Source organism: Hermetia illucens, chromosome 3 (genome assembly GCF_905115235.1).
Source record: "Hermetia illucens chromosome 3, iHerIll2.2.curated.20191125, whole genome shotgun sequence".
NCBI lineage: Eukaryota > Metazoa > Arthropoda > Insecta > Diptera > Stratiomyidae > Hermetia > Hermetia illucens.
The window spans coordinates 67,648,258-67,664,564 of record NC_051851.1 but is presented as its reverse complement, the minus strand read 5'-3'; the positions used below and the strand labels follow the sequence as shown (position 1 = coordinate 67,664,564).

Below are 16,307 nucleotides of genomic sequence, written 5' to 3'. Positions count from 1 at the left end.
GAGGAAAATCTGATTTTCGACAGAACGGGTATATTGGAGCGATGGATTGAGTACTTTGATGAACTACTGAACAACCAGAACATCGGCGAGTTGGAGGTGCCACCAACTGAAGAAATACTGCCACCACCAAGTATAGAAGAAACAGTCCGTGCAATTCATCGGCTTAAAAGTCATAAGTCGCCAGGAGCCGATTGAATTACAGCCGAATTGGTTAAATATGGAGGCCACCAGTTACACCAAGTGGTTCATCAACTTGTGCTGAAGATGCATTATCTGCCTCATACATAAAAAAGGGTATATCACACAGTGTAGCAATTATAGAGGTATCACGTTGCTGAGTACCATCTATAAGATATTCTCCACTATCTTGCTAGGCCGGATAGCCCCATACGCCCAGAACATCATTGGCCCATACCAAAGAGGCTTCACTCCAGGCAAATCAGCAACAGATCAGATTTTCTCTCTGCGGCAAGCGATGGAAAAACTGTTGGAATATGAACAACAGTTGCACCATCTATTCATCGACTTTAAAGCCGCCTGATAGTATAGCCAGGGTAAAACTGTACACGGCGATGAGAGAATTCGGTATCCCGACGAAATTCATAAGACTGACTAGGCTGACCCTGACCAATGTGCGAGGCCAGATAAAAGCAACAGGATCACTCTCAAGACCATTCGACATCAACAAGTTTTAGCTGATCATCACATTTCACGTGACGTGCTGTTGATAAGACGTGTCGCTTCCTTTGATGTTACTAACCGTCATAATCTCAATATTGGACGGAAATACGCAGAGAAGCAGGTGAATTATGAGCCAATCAAGAAAATTTGACGTCTAGAGAGGGTGGTTGTAGTCTCCATAATAGCGTTAACTATAGGTATTGTACCTAAATCCCTGACGGCTGGATTAATGCCTGGTATTTGTTAAACTTGTTGAAAGCTAACATTCCGAGGCGACACTTTGATGCGGTACAGATAAGATTCTAAGGAGTATGCGATTATATCAAGATGACTTCACGAGGATTGCCACCGTCTGTCTTCTGTGGTATTTTCTCTGTACAGAGGAAAATATCGAAAACCAGGGTCTGGTCATAGGTGTGTGTCTCAGAAAGCAAACGTTTCTGCTAACCCAAACTTTTGCGTTGTATTTTTTTATTGGCTAAATAATTATTTGAGGAGTTTATTAATATTTTTTTTGTTGCATGCACAGGTTTGATTGCATCAATGTATTTTCGGTTATTTAGCTAGATAATAAATAGTATTGTCTGCATTTCATTCTCTAATATGTTCATAATAATAATAATATAATTTGCGTAAAAAATTAAATAATATAAATAAGATGATAGAATAAATAAAATTAACTAGTTGGGTTGGTCTGACGTGCATCTAAGTATTCAATACTATAACATTTCGTAGAACAGCGCCTTTTTCAAAGCTCATCCTGCCTTCCGACTATATCCATTCCGTACGCGAACCGTTATAGGTTTCGGAAGCTCCATAAAGGACGGATTCCCTGTATTCAGGACTGGTATTTCTGGTAGAAGATCTTGTTCCTTTGGTTCATCGAAAATCACCCAATTATCAGGCCTGCAACGTGATGATTGTTAGAAGCAGCATAACTAAATTGTAGGAACTTACCTTTCAGGCTTTGTCAGGACATTCAAAGGAGCAAAAGGGACAAGGTTTGGAGGATTTTTCTGTACTTTATGTCGAGGTTTCGGTAGCGGTATTTCGTCATAGTCTTCCGCGAGTATTTCAGTGGCTGGTCGTCTTGGTATAGCGTCATAGTAAGAAGTTTTGTTCTGTTTAGTCTGTTTTGTCACAGCTTCCGTTTCCATTAGTGCAGGCAGTACAAAGTCGTCCTTACTCGTTGCGTTTGTATCATTTTTGTTTGTGTCTTTTGTTAAGGTTGCGTTATAATCAATGTCCGTGTGATTGAGAATTTCGAGTATCATATGTTCAGGTCGTAAGTAACCGTCTTTGTCAAATTTGGCAGCAAGGTCAGTTTCTGAGTCGTCATAGTAGTCGTCAGACTTGGAAGCGTTATCAGAAATTTTGGAAGAGAAGGAAAGTAAGTCATAGTCGGAAAAGTCTGAAGCATCTTTAGAGGGAACAGCAGATGATAGATTTTTGTTAGGTGTAGCGAGAAGCGAAGCGTCTTTAGTCCGTGGATAGTAAGAATTCGTTGGTCGATAGTAAGGTCGTCTAGGCGTTGATGTAGTCAAGCGATTGCGATCATAGTCACGATAAGGAAAAGCATCGTATGAAGGCGAAGATTGATAAGGCGGATAGTTTGTAGAGAAAGGATTATTCGGTTTAGCCTGGTTATAATTTAGCGGCGGTGGGAGTTTTGAAGTAGAATGTAAGCCATAGGAAGCAGAAGATGCAGGTAGTGAAATAGGAGAATCAGACAAGTCAATGTTTTGCCCAGCAGGACGAATGTTAATATTGAAGATGTTATGAGTATTGGTATTACTGTGGCTCGTGCTACCCCCAGGTCCATTGCCAAAGCCGGCGCTACTAATAGGAAGGCTATTTGCAGCGCTGCTGCTACTACTTAGAGCACTACTGGTGCCGCTGTTTCCGCCTCCACCAAATATGTTACTATGAAAGATAGAACCAGGTTTCTGAAAATGATCGGTTATTGCATTCTGTCCAGCCATCAAGAAAGTCTGAAGTAAGTTAGGAGCAGGAGTCGTAGTCGTAGTATAGTCGTCTTGGTTGTCTAGGTAGATAATCTTAGGTGGTTTTGTGTAAGGACGATAGTCAGAAAACTGTTCGTGCGTCGGTCTAAATGTACTCGGTCTATAACTAAATGGAGTCGAAACCGTATCATAGTTGTCGTATTTCGAGTTAAAGTCCCCGTAATAGTATGATGAACCTGGTCGTCTGTTGTTTGTTTGTCGAATGTTTATTTCTATTTCATACTCTTCAGAGCTTGGTCTCGGTACACGTACTTTCTGTCCGGTGTTTGTCCCGTAAATTGTCTCTTGGTTCGCGTAGTGTCTTTCTTCGGGTCGGTCTTTGAATGTATCATTTTTCGTTGTAAATGTACTTGTTCTGTTTATGCGGTTAATGTGAACGTGAATCGTATCATGTCCTTTCTTTCTGTCTGTACTGTTCGCTCCTAGTAAATCCAAGTCCTGACTTCTCGTTTCGGCGTCAAGTATTTCTGTCGAGAAAGGATCTGCGCTCCGCCTTAGAATAACTGGAATGTTGTTTATGATTACCGTTCGTCTAGTTGTAAAGTCTTGTATTTTTTTATTGGGTGAACTAGTCGGTCTAGTTTTTGTTATCGACGTCTTTCGTTTTTTTGTCGTGGGTTTGTTAGCTGTATTTCGTTTTGGTGGTTGGGTTGAGGTGAACCTTGGCGGGAATTTCAAGTCCAGTTTGTCACTAACTGTAGTACTAGTATTAGAATGTACGTCGGATACGGGTTGTTTTTGTAGTCCAGTAGATCCGTTCGGTATAAAGTCAATGGTGTCGAAAAGCGGAGCAGCAGGGGAACTTTGTGGTGGTAGATGATCTTGGAAACTGGGTTGTATAGGAGCTGAAGGTGGGGCTCTATGCTGCTGGAAAGGATCTTCTTCTAGCCAGGGAAGCAAATCAATCGGAGCTAGGAGGCCGACTCCACAAGGAAGACGCTCATTTCCAGGGATGTCATGCGGTATAAAAATATGCGGCTGCAAAGTTCCACCACCAAGAGTTCTACAGATTATTTGCGCCAAAGAGACCCTCCGAATAGAATGAAGCTGGGCAGGCGTGAATGAGTTTTCGAATCTTGGATTCTCGTACCAAAATCGATCGCCTTTACGTAAATTACTAAATTGTTGAGCTATGATACATGCGAATGTTGGTCCAACAAGACCCCCAATTACTGGCCTTTCAGCAATTCCGCCAACAAAAAGATCTATGTCATGGACACTACGATAGGCGTGACTTATACGTTTTGCTGAGGCAATTCCGACCACCTTTTCAAAATCGTGCCAATTTTGAATTGGCGTCAATCCGCACGGTTCGCGCCAACTTGTATATGGTGGTATGCCATGATCGCGACCACGTTGAATATTAATAGCGGCCAAATCGAGTCCGAAAGGAAAACCTGGAGAAATTGAGAAATTTCACTATTAATGATATTCTTTTCAATACTACTAACATACTGATCCATTATTAAGGTTTTCTAATGTGCTATTGTAGTTCTACTTCTTAACTTACTTCCACTTTGGAATAGATGATTCGTGAGTTCGGCTGTTATGAACTCATCACGCATTTGCGCTTTTTGGGCAGCTAAGCCTCTCAGCAGCCGATGTAATGATCCGGGGTTTCCGATATCACCGTTCACGTTTTCATTGTGCAAAGGGACGTCTAAATAGAAACAATAGTTAAGTAACAATTTATATTTCTGTTTAAAATTGTGAATTACTGTTGTCCAAAAAGTTGTGGTTCTTGTCACATCGCATGTAAGTATTTTGAATCAGGGAATGTCCAAAGCGGAATGCTGCTGCACCGAAGGAATTGGCAACTGTAGGGTTGATTTCGGGATCATAGTCTTCGAAGTAGCCTGAATTGAGCAGGTCAAGCTCGAAAAGGCGGCAAACTTCCCTACCTACAACTAGAGGTAGGAATTCACGATAGGTGATATGCTGGAATAGGGCTCCGACAATTCGCCTGGTTTCCTGATATACTTTTTCATCGCTCCAGTGGGGATTTAGATCACTCAATTCTAGTGCAATTCGATTGTGTTCTCCGACCCAGACATGATGCATTGCCATTAAACCTGGCTGCTCTCCGCTTCGCCCATCGCCTGGACGGATACAACTACTGCTCATAGTTCCACGTAGGCACATATCTTGCTCTGGATTTCCACGACCGAATTGCAGCAATCCATTCCGGAACACTCTAGCATTATCTGAGTTACGAGCATTGCTGGAGTAGACAGGCGAGGCGTCTAGATAGGATGTAGCTTGATTCGTTTGTTCACGCCATGAAAGCACACAATCCCGTCTCTGAGCGGGCGCTGATCGCAGGAATTCTAGGCATCGAACTTTGAGAGGAGCCAACCATGGATCATCCAGAGGAACTTTTATTGGCAAGCATGATGGATGAAAATCATCTGTACCGCAACACCTTGGAACGGAACCATTCACTGATCTGCAATAAAAGCGATTTTAAGTAATGAGAGCGTAAAATAAGGTGGAACATCCTACCTGGGTTGAGCTGTTGACGTCAGGTCATGATCAATCAATTGTCCCCATTGAGCAATCATAAGTGTTACAGGAGCTTCACTTTCCTGTGATCCATGTACTAGCAGGCTAACAAAACGGGCAGACGAGAGGGTACTGCCGTCCACTGAAACTCGAACTGTGTCAATTCCATCACCATATTCAGGGGGAAGGAAACGATTAAATGGCATCAGGGCGGATCCCCATCGTAAGTGTCTCATATTATTACACGTTCCATCGTGGGTGCGATATCGTTGCGCCGCGGGAAGACATCGCGGTGGCTCACGAGGTGGACAAAGTCCTTCGAGTGGTGTCCGACGAAATGATATCTTCGGTGGTGGCGCCTGACGACCTAGGTCATCTGATTGTAGTTTATAACTGAAAATAAGGAGTACAAAATCAATGTTTCGGCCTTGCGAAATCAAATTATAAAAATTATCACAACCTATTTAATAAAATCATTGAATTTTAAGAATGACACAAATTCCATGGTTAAACATTGAGTGAGTATAATCAAAACGTAAAAGTATGATTAATGGGGACCATAAACACAAAAAACTCACTTTCAACTAACTACATGTCGCCTTTCACCGCACTATTTGTCATCACTCATTTCACTATTTTCTCTTCACGTTTATAACGTGCAACAATTTATTGATTACATTTTTCCTTTTTTGGATTTTTGAGGATAGATTTAAGGATGTACACTAAACTACTGATGAGCGAAAAGTGAAGACAGCTCCAACGTTCACAAGTATTTATAAAAGGCAGTAGCGGTCGCAGAAAACGGCTCGAAGCTTCATTCAATTGCAGACAACTTAAAGAGAAAGTGGGAACATAACCGACGAGCAACAACTGCATACTTTTTTGCTGTACGGTCGTATCTTGATGGCTAAGCTAAGATACGCACTGTGAAGTGTGCTCGTGGAGTTATAGAAACCGATCTTTCCTTCTTTCTTTCTTTCTTCCGATTGATCTCTTGACTTCATCTGGAAAGTAAGGAAAGGTTTTTGGGATCAAGTTTCCAGAGACCACGATATTTTGGTCATAACTCAGAGATCGTGTACAGGCGGTGAAAGCTTGCGCTGCAAGTAAATTTCTGTAGCGGCCAACGATAATGAGCGGCCGCAATGGCAATGGCTGCAATAACAACTACTATGAAATCTGGTAAAAACAGATTTCAAAACAAGAAACTCGCAATGAAGGTCTCGGTCAGTTCCAGTTGCTGGCTATATCGAAAAAACGGAGGTAATGATCTTTGGACGGAAAATAATGACTTAGTATGTAGCGGATCTTAACTTGCTTAATTTAGTTAATTTGTATTCTAACGGCGTCGCAAGAGGGGTTTCGATTTAAGGTCGACATTTCCACTGGGCTGAAAACTTGATACAATATTGTGGGTTGAATCTATCAACTTTTGGAACTTCTATATTTTTCGAAGCATGTCCAAATTGAATCGAAGCCCGAAAAAAGATTTAGGGCCAATGAATTGCAAGAAAATCTATTTTCTATTCGTGTGGTTCCGTTTTTCTTCTTATTGTACGTTATAAAAACGACCTGCTGTGCAGTTTCGTATTCTTTTATCCACTCTCATTAGGAAACTTTCCAAAATTTCTCCAAAGTTGAATGGTAAACCAGTTATTAGACCGTAAAATTATCAATTTTGGGTGAAGTAGCAGAATCGCGCGTTAATGATGTGGTCAGATAGTGCGAAATCGTATTTTTTATCGTATTTTGAGCTTTGACGAATGCATATTTGCTATAGCTATTGTTAGCCCCAATATCAAATATTAAGTGAATTATATGTAGGAGAGTGCAAACCACACGACTTTGGGGTTAAGGGTAATGAAGATAACGTTGTAATTATGTGACTCGAAAGTATTACTTGACCATTTACAATATTTTCAATGTCCAGCTATGAATATTCGAGGTATTTTCGCTTCAATTTGCAAGCTAGTTACATTTTTTTAATAATGGTGTAAATAGTTGATGTTGGCTTTGAACTCGACCAAATTCATTGACTTAATAGTAATATACATACATATTTGTGGTCACCGGTTCTCCTCAACGAGTAGATGATTTTTGCCTCGAACTAGTCGGCTTTGCATGCCATTTATTCTGTTGAGAAAATTGAATTCCTTGGACCTATTGGATATTTGCTGCTCTTAGTGGAAACCAAAATGGGCGACAGCAGAATACGAGTATGTAGAACAGCATTTTTAGATTTGCAAAGGGATTTGTTTTACCATAAATACAGTCGATTACAACCACCTTGTTTTTAGAAGGGCATTCATTATCCCCATCACAAAAAACGTTTTTTCAGTAGCTGTTAAGTTTCGGGGTCCTCTTAATTCAGCACTACTGTGTTATTGCTACGAATCTACTCTTTCATGATTGCATTGTCTTCCTCATGAAATCTCAGAAAGAAACGTATCCTTAAAGTTTCTTTTCGTAGCAAAAATCCACAGAAACTATTGTGTGGTAGTGATCCGGGGCCCCATGCACGGTTGGGACCTTTATTCTTTACCTTTTCCTTCGCTACATTCCATTCGAGGGATATCGAAAGGACATCGAAGACAAATTCTGGGGCAAGTTCTAAAAGGATCAAGTCTAACTGTGATATTTTGTTAATCCCTTGAAACTGGCTAATAAGGGGGCTGTGCAAGCACCGGTCGACGGACGCTCATTTGCAGCTTTGCACTTAAATACAGTCACTTTAGGCCTCACGAAACTAATGCCAAAAATCGGACGAGAACCGTAAAGATCAACAGAAAATATCAAGTAATAATGCCATATATCGTGAATTTTCGAATTTTCCGAAATGCGAATTTTAAGATGGGTTGAATGGAGCAAGTCCGAAACGTGATAGATTCAAAACCGAACGAAAAAATAACCCATCTTTCCGAAAAGCGGGAAATAAGCGCCTGTCGACATTTACTTTGGCGCTGGAGGGACTGAACAGTCAGAATTCGCGATACGTCGGTTTGATAGCTTTGCCTTTACGGTTGAAAGTGGTTAACTGCATTGCAATCCAATGCGCGCAATGCAGGGCCGTAAATTGCTAAGGTTCAGAGTAGTGAAACTTTGGATAATGAAGGGTAGAAATGATGTTAATCTCAATTTAACTTTATTGTCGGTTATGCTTCGCACACATTTGATTTCTTTCTTTAACTTTATGGTAACACGCATTATTCGTGGGAAGCAAATTTTCCATTGGTCCATCCCTATTACACCTTACTGAGTTTCCGACCCAAGAAGACTATACACAGGAGATTCAACTCTCAGCACATTCTTAGAAATTTTATGGCGACGGAAATTTTTGCACTCGTTCGATCGCGCCGGGAGTTGCGTGAGGCAAATTTCGCGCATAAGGGCTGCCGTATGTATGATGCAGTGCATCGTTGTGCGCCTACGTGGTTGCGGGTAAATGGTCTCGGTCAGGGCTTTGTTCTCTATGAACCTTGGCCTGATTACTCGCTCTAAATGCACCTTCGCCTGTAGCACTTATTGTGCTTTCTTGCGTTTTATTTTCGGCAGTCCTTGGCATGGGTGGTTAGATCAACAAATTAAAGAGCGTTACCTGCATGGGTTAATTTCGTTGTCTTTGAGTACCTCCTGTGTTTGTTCTTCTTGGACATAGGTGGTGGGTGTCAAAGCCACTTTAGTCGGGCAGTGATCTCCTTTCAATTCATTATTTTTTGCCTACGTTATTGGTGTCTTTAGTTTGCTTCGCATGAATACCTCGTTCTTCAACTCTAAATCACTTGATCACTTTTACCATTAGATGCCACGGTGGCCAAGTTATCCACAACCGAGGCATTGTGGTCGAAGGATATCGCCGGCCGGGAGCCTGCCTGTCGGTTACACCCGATTTTCTCGGAAACGGCCGAGCCTATGGTCACAAAATTTGGTGAAAAGGGGTGTACATTTTTTTCACAATGTGGTCATGTGGGGTATCAAATGAGGGGTACCTTTCTAAACTGCTCTTATTTCTGATATTGGGTGAAACATAGAGGAGCGAGGCTCGAAATGTGAACCCCTAAAAGTGAAACAGATCTCGGTTTCAGAACCTATACAACCAAATTTGAGTCTACATCAAATCTAGGTTTCAAAATACATCTGTATAAATAAAGTTAATATACCATTAGCGTTTTTTATAAATTTCCGGGAAACCCACTCTAAGTTCATCCTAGAAGTACAAAATTTCAGTATGATGATATAGGAGAAAATTCTGAAAAGTTTGCGCTCAATCCAACTATTTTTAACAAAGGATATAGAAGATCAGGTCAAGTTTTGAATTTCACGCAAATTTATTGTACTTTACGACGTATATGACGTATAAAATGAATTTATATAAACGCCAAATGAAGTTTGTGGGTAGTGGCCAATAAGATGAACATGTGTGTACTTTAGTACCAGCCGTATTTAGTTTATGCATATGCAGGGTGTCCAAAAAGTCAACGATAATACTTAAAGGGCTGATAGAGCAACTCAAGGATCCAGACAAACATGAAAAAAGTTGATGGTTTTCGAAATACTGGCAATTTAATTGAATTCGTTAAAATCGTTCTCTTGGATCAGATTTTTGAGTGTCTCTCCTTAAAAAATTCATATTTTTAGATTCAGATTTCAGATTTTTTATATTAGTTGGGGCGTTTCATTAATCAAATAGTGAGGTTTGATTAACAATCTAAAACTTTTAATAACAAATCTGTTTTAAACGTATGACATTTTTTTATTTTACATCCTCAAAGTTTGAACCCTAATACTGTAAAAAAAAATACTAAGATGTCTGTCTGCCACACCCGGTTTATTCGGAAACGGCGGGATCGATTGTCACGAAATTTGGTGGGAATGTGTGATCTGTGAATCCCTTTACATACAGCAAGTGGGGCCATTTTCGGTTGAGTTTAAGGGGGTGTACATTTTTTTCACAGAATATGCTCGTGTGAAGTATCAAATGAAAGGGCTCAATTAGTACTTTTCGAAACTGATGACTTTTATGACACCGGTTAAAACATAGGGAAGTGGGGCTCAAAATGTGTAGCCTAAAAAGTGTAACAGGACTCGTTCTCAGAACCTATCCAATCGAAAAATCTAAAAAAAAACACAATGGTGCATTCATACGAAATCTAGGCCTGAAAATACATCCCACTCCAATATCTGCTTAAATAAAGTTACTAACAGTATATTTACATATTTTACAAATTTACTCCTCTTAAGCTCATGCTAGGAATATAAAATTTGATATGGTTATAAGTAATAAAATTCAACTATTATCAACAAAGTTATAGAAGGTCAAAATTGTGTATTTCACATGAATGTATCGCACTCTAAGACGTATGATATCATCATCATACAAGGTGAACAGCGGAGTTGGAGTTTGGAAATACATATGTATATAAAAGAATATTTTGAATTGGAGGTATACGAGAATGGGAAAATGTGAATAGGTTAATTCTCACAAAAAGTGAACACAACGCCCTTTATACTTGAAGCGTCCAACTTGTTAAAGTAATAAATCAAATCATTGTGACCGTAGCGCGAATACTTTTTAGTAAACGTTTATCGAATAATCTACTTTTCTGCTTTAGTAAGATTATTTTCATGACAGGGATATTGGGATTAGTTAAATTGAGAAAAATAGTCACGCTCCCGCTGGCGAAGGAAGACCCTGTATGGATTATGATGACCAAATTTTAAGTGAAATACAATCTACTATCGTCTACTTTAGCACGAGCAATCGCAAGATGAAAAGGGATACCGAACGGTAAATATGATCACTAGGCGACATCAGTATGATCCACCTCATGTGCAACGTTTTCCAGCCTTACAGCCTCGGAATTACGAGTACACTTTTTTTGCAGAATGTTACGAAAAATAGGGAGGACCCGACCTTTTCGGACAAAATACTATGGTCGGATGAAAGTGCATTTAACAAGGATGGCTTTATGAACATAAACAATTTGCATAGGTATATATTGAAAAATCCTCACTCTATCCGAGAAGAAAGATTCCAATACCGATTCAAAGTTCCAATACCGATTCAAACATGTGGACCGCTATCTTGAACGAACATGTAATTTGTCCGTTCGAATTACGAGAAAATCTGAACTAACAAGCTTACTACATTTTTTTACCAAATGATCTTCCAGATCTTTCAGAAAATTTCTTCTCGATCCATGTGGTTCCAACATTATGGCTTCCCGGCCCATTGTGCTCATGAAGTCCCCCATTATTTAGACCAAAAGTACCCCAGAGATAGATTGGTCGACTTGGTCCAATTTTTTGGCCTTCCGGGTCTCCACACTTGAACTTGACCCAAATTATTTTATTTTTAAGGTTTTGTGTAAAACAAAATTTTATTAAAATCGATTCATTGTCTGTCTGTCTGTTTGTCACAGCCACTTTTCTCCAAAACGGCTAAACCGATCTGAACGAAATTTGGTGGACATATGGGAACTGAAATCCCACGCATACAGTAATTGGCATAACTTTACGTGGTGTTTAAAGGAAACCCCCCCCCCCCCCCCCTCCCCCATGCATGTAAACGGGGGATTTATAAATTTTTTTCATCGAATATAAACATGTGGGGTATCGAATGAAAGGTCTCAATTAGTACTTTTCAAACATGGCGTTAATTTTGGCGTAAATTGCAAAGTGCGCGAATACAGAGTCAAAATGTACACATTTAAAGTGAGACAGGACTAATTTTCGGAAACTACTCAACCCAAAAATCCGAAAAATATCAGAAAGGTGTGCTTAGATAAAGCCTAGGTCTCCAAATATATCGCATTCCCATATCTGCTCAAATAAACTTACTAATAGTATATTACCAATTTTTAGAAATTGACTGAAATCCAATGGCTTCTTTCTTGAATAAAACGGTGGTGCTGTCTTTTCATTAATGAATACCTGGGAAGTGTTGCATAGTTTTGAAAACTACATTAAATGAGCAAACTTTTCAAGTCACTGTTGTTTTACAGTATGAGGTGTCAAACTTTGGGAATGAAAAATAAAATAATATTTATAACATATTAAAAGTTTTGAATTGTTAATCAAATGTTGCTAGTTGATTAATGAAACGGCTAATTAGTGCAGAAAATCTCAAATCTAAATCTAAGAATGTGACTTTTATTGGTGTGACACTCGAAAATCTAATCCAAGAGAACGATTTTAACAAATTCCATTGAATTGTCAATATCTTGGAAACCATAAACTTTTTGCTAAGACCCTTTAATGTTTTTTTCGGCTCTTGTGAGTTGCCCTAACAACCTTCTAAGTGTTATCTTTGCCTTTTTGAACACCCTGTATATGCTATATGTAAGCTTTTCTGCACGGAGTAAAGTGGTGTAGCAGGAAGACGTGTTAGATCAATTTCGATGCGTCCATATACATGTATGCATCAGTATACGGTTTTAGGTAATACTTGTTCGTTTAGGATGAGTACAATATTTATATCTTTAATGCGTACGTACATATGTGTATTTTTGAGTTTGGCAATATCTGAAGGAATATTTTCCACTCTTGGCTACGTACGAATGTAAAAACACGCGTAGAGAGTTCCTCATATAAGATGAGCACAGACGAAAACAACTTGTTTTGAATAGTTCTGCCATAGCCAACCCGCACAGCCTTTTTGGCTATACCTTCACATCAATACTCATTACTGTGCCATAGCCTTCGACTCACAAAACTAATGATAACGGCAGCAGATTCGAAGAATTGTTAGGCAATAGAAATCTGGTATCTCATTGACATGTTTTCCTCATCGAGAAATAATTTCTATCCAAACAGGATAAGTTCTCACCTAATAACAACCCCCGTCTATGTAGCATCTATGGCGTGCGATTATGTCGTTTCGGGGTTGGTGGTAAAGATACGCGATTAAGAAAGCCACAAATCGAACACTCGGGCTGGAATCGCCATTTGTGTTGCCTTGATGTTCGAGCCATCGCTACCACAGGGTAGCTGGGTTTCCGCGATTTGCTCAGGGAAAGACAGCTGAAGACTAAAACCAATGCAACTACTACAACTTGACTTGAATGAACTTATGGGAGTTTCAAGTAGATTTCCAAAGTATAGTAATCTACTGGGAGATCTTCATGATTTTTTGCCAATTTTTCCGTTGGGTAGTTTCTGAGATTGCTTCGGAAAATATAAATCGAAGTCTTTCATTTGATACCAAAAGATTAAAAATGAAATCCGAGATGTGTTAAAGAAGGAAGAACTAAATTCGAAAGCCCTTCTTTGAGATTCCAATTCAATGGAGGAGGAGACCAGAGTAGTAAACAATAAATGGTTTGATCGTATGAGTAAAAGATGCATTAGAGGCCTCTTTAGTTTGACCAAGAAAACTAACATTTTGCTTGATATAGGCCACTTCGAGCAAAAATTTCATGGATTGTGAACTGAGCTGATAATTATGACTCTATTCGCTTAATCTATGCCCACCAGCGACCTGCGCCAAGCGATATTTTTGGTATAATATTATAACAATAAGCGATAATTCCATTAGTTTGATCACGATGGATGGAGGCCACTTCCAAAATACTTCGATATTCAAATATTGTGAGTAAACTGCAAACAGTTTACCATATCTCTCAACTTATGGTTTTTTATCCAGTCTATTAAGTTTAATTCATTAACTCTTGAAGTATAGCAAACTAAACTAACATGTCTTCGGGAAATGGTACGGGCTAAAATGAATATCCACTTAACCATAACCAAAACGAAATTACACGTTTATGTACGTTTCCAGATGGAAAACAACGCCGTTCAATAAAAACAATAGCGCCCCGAAAGTAGGGTTATTGATTGCCTGTGCTGCTTCTCGTTTTGGTATTGGAAGTGAGTCCAGTTCCATTTTCTTTTTTTTAACCGAGTCCAGCGAAAACAGCACCAATCAATTTTTCATAATAATTTCTACGCACAAATTATACGCGTAATCAAATGATATGCTCCATCCTCAAACCCGTTCTTCCTATTCGACAGAATTGCCCATAATGTATTTGTTCATTTCACCATAAATAACCATTTCATGCTGATTAAACAACGTCGAAGAAATTGAGGAAGTGCATTGCATCCTTCAATGCAAACATGCTGCCATATTGGGTGCTATTACCACAACGATGATACTCCATTAGACTACATTGTCATAACTATGTATTTTCCTTATATCGAATGCATATTTTTACATTTATTATTACAATTGATATGTATCTTGAGCATAGGAAAGATATTGCAAACACTTCCCTGTGAAATTATGGTTAGTTCTTCTTGATTCAAAGAAGATTGCGCATGCTTTGTACTGTAAAGCTTAAGATAATTATGATTATTTTCAATTTCATCCGCACCAGATGAAATCAGGCAAGGTGTTGCGACAATGGTTTTATCTGTTTATGTGGTTAGTATTGTATGGTGCGAAGAAATGCATGCGATTCATCACCGCATAGTTATTGTGTTCGGGAAGCTTCATTATTCTGAAGATTACACTCTTTTCTATTAAGTAATGTAACATGAAGGTGTGAAAATGTATCAATAGAGCGATGCATCGTTACTAAAACGCACTCTTATGATTCGTGATTAATCTCGTTTCTCATTATGGTTATACGCAACGATCCATATTCATGGCAGACACTTTAACACGAACTATAAAAATCTTAGTTTCCTCGTAGGATTCTAATCAAGATGTTTTTATCTTTAGATTTCTTTTCACAAAAAGGAAGCTGAAGACTCCGTATCTTACGAAATCTAAAAGGTACAGCCGACAATTTATCTGATGTGGACGAGGAAATAGATATCGAAAAGCCGCTTATTTTCAAATTATTTCCAATGCGCAAAAAACATGTGACCTCCAATTTTGCATTAGTTTCCTGGAATGCCAAACGTTTGAAGGCGCTCATTTTGGAGAAAATATTATGTAAAATATGTGTGTGACTTTATTTTTTATCCCAGGTAATCCTCTTTAAGACGAACAATGAAATTGCGATAAGGCACAGTATATCGCCATTTGGTGTATGTTTTCTCTACTTAATTTGAAATTTTCGATGAAATCAATGAAATGTCTTCTGTTGCGTCTCACATGTCATAGATTATTATGGTTATCATGGCCCAGCTAAGATCTTCATAATTATCGTAGGCTGTATATCGAAATTTTAATTGTGAATGTGTTAGCGCTCTGCTAATTTTGTTTCCTTTATTTAAAGAAAAGCATTGTAGTGGATTCGATGATTATATTGTATTCATTTCGATCGAAAATTTGGTTACTAAAAATAGAATTTGATAATGACTGGGAATCTACATACACTGGAAATAAAACGAATATTTCAGTGAAGATATACCATATGATGATTTCAAGTTATCGAAAAATCAGGTTGCATTTTATATCTAAACCCCGTTCAATTAGTTCTTATATGGGCAAAGGTCAGCTTAAAAGGCAGACAATTGCAACGATTAAACTCTTAGGCAATTCCAGATATTAACAAGACGGGATACCGGAAGATTCGGGTATAGTATGGTGGCTCCTCATATAAGATGAACACAAGTTCGTCTTATATGAGTAACTCTCTATGCACGGTTTTCCATTCGCACATAGCTAAACATGCAAAATATTTCTTCTTCTTTTTCCTCAGACTTTTTCCCGCTCACTAGCGGTGTCGGCTCGTTGTGATGGGTTTCGCATTTTGCTTTATCAAATGCCTGATCTGGATGTAACCGCGAGGCTTTTAAGTCCCCATGTAACCACCGTGATCAAAAGGTGTCACGCCATTAGCCCAACGCAACATCTTCGTCTCCATTACCGCAAGACGCCTTTCGTTGCCTTTTATAGTTGGCCAACACTCAAAACCATAGAGAGCATCAGGACGGGCAATATTGAGGTGAATTTTCGATTTGGGACGTTCGTTAATACGTTGATTACAAAGAACGCCACTTCATGCAGTGATTGTGCCTGGTTCATGGGGATCGTTCGTCAAAAATTCAGTTTTATTCAGATTCAATCTGACACCGTGTTGCATGAGGGGATCATTCCATTTTTGGAAAAGTTGCTCGAGATTATTTTTGCTATTAGATGCTAGGAAAACA

General features: G+C 39.1%; 1 protein-coding gene across 2 annotated transcripts in view; it reads right to left on the bottom strand.

Annotated features, from left to right (window-relative positions):
* Positions 1-1,135: 1,135 nt before the first annotated feature.
* Positions 1,136-16,307, bottom strand: part of LOC119651583 — a 78,008-nt gene continuing 62,836 nt past the window's right edge. Inside the window, exons 1-6 of one of the 2 annotated variants that reach the window (XM_038055223.1) lie at positions 5,786-5,960; positions 5,208-5,600; positions 4,424-5,151; positions 4,216-4,365; positions 1,639-4,102; positions 1,286-1,587 (exon numbers count right to left, since the gene is read on the bottom strand). In XM_038055223.1, the coding sequence (XP_037911151.1) occupies positions 1,437-1,587; positions 1,639-4,102; positions 4,216-4,365; positions 4,424-5,151; positions 5,208-5,443 (3,729 nt within the window). In that variant the 5' untranslated portion in view covers positions 5,444-5,600; positions 5,786-5,960 and the 3' untranslated portion in view covers positions 1,286-1,436. Of the gene's footprint in view, positions 1,588-1,638; positions 4,103-4,215; positions 4,366-4,423; positions 5,152-5,207; positions 5,601-5,785; positions 5,961-16,307 lie in introns of those variants that run through there. The other variant, XM_038055222.1, reaches the window with a different exon arrangement.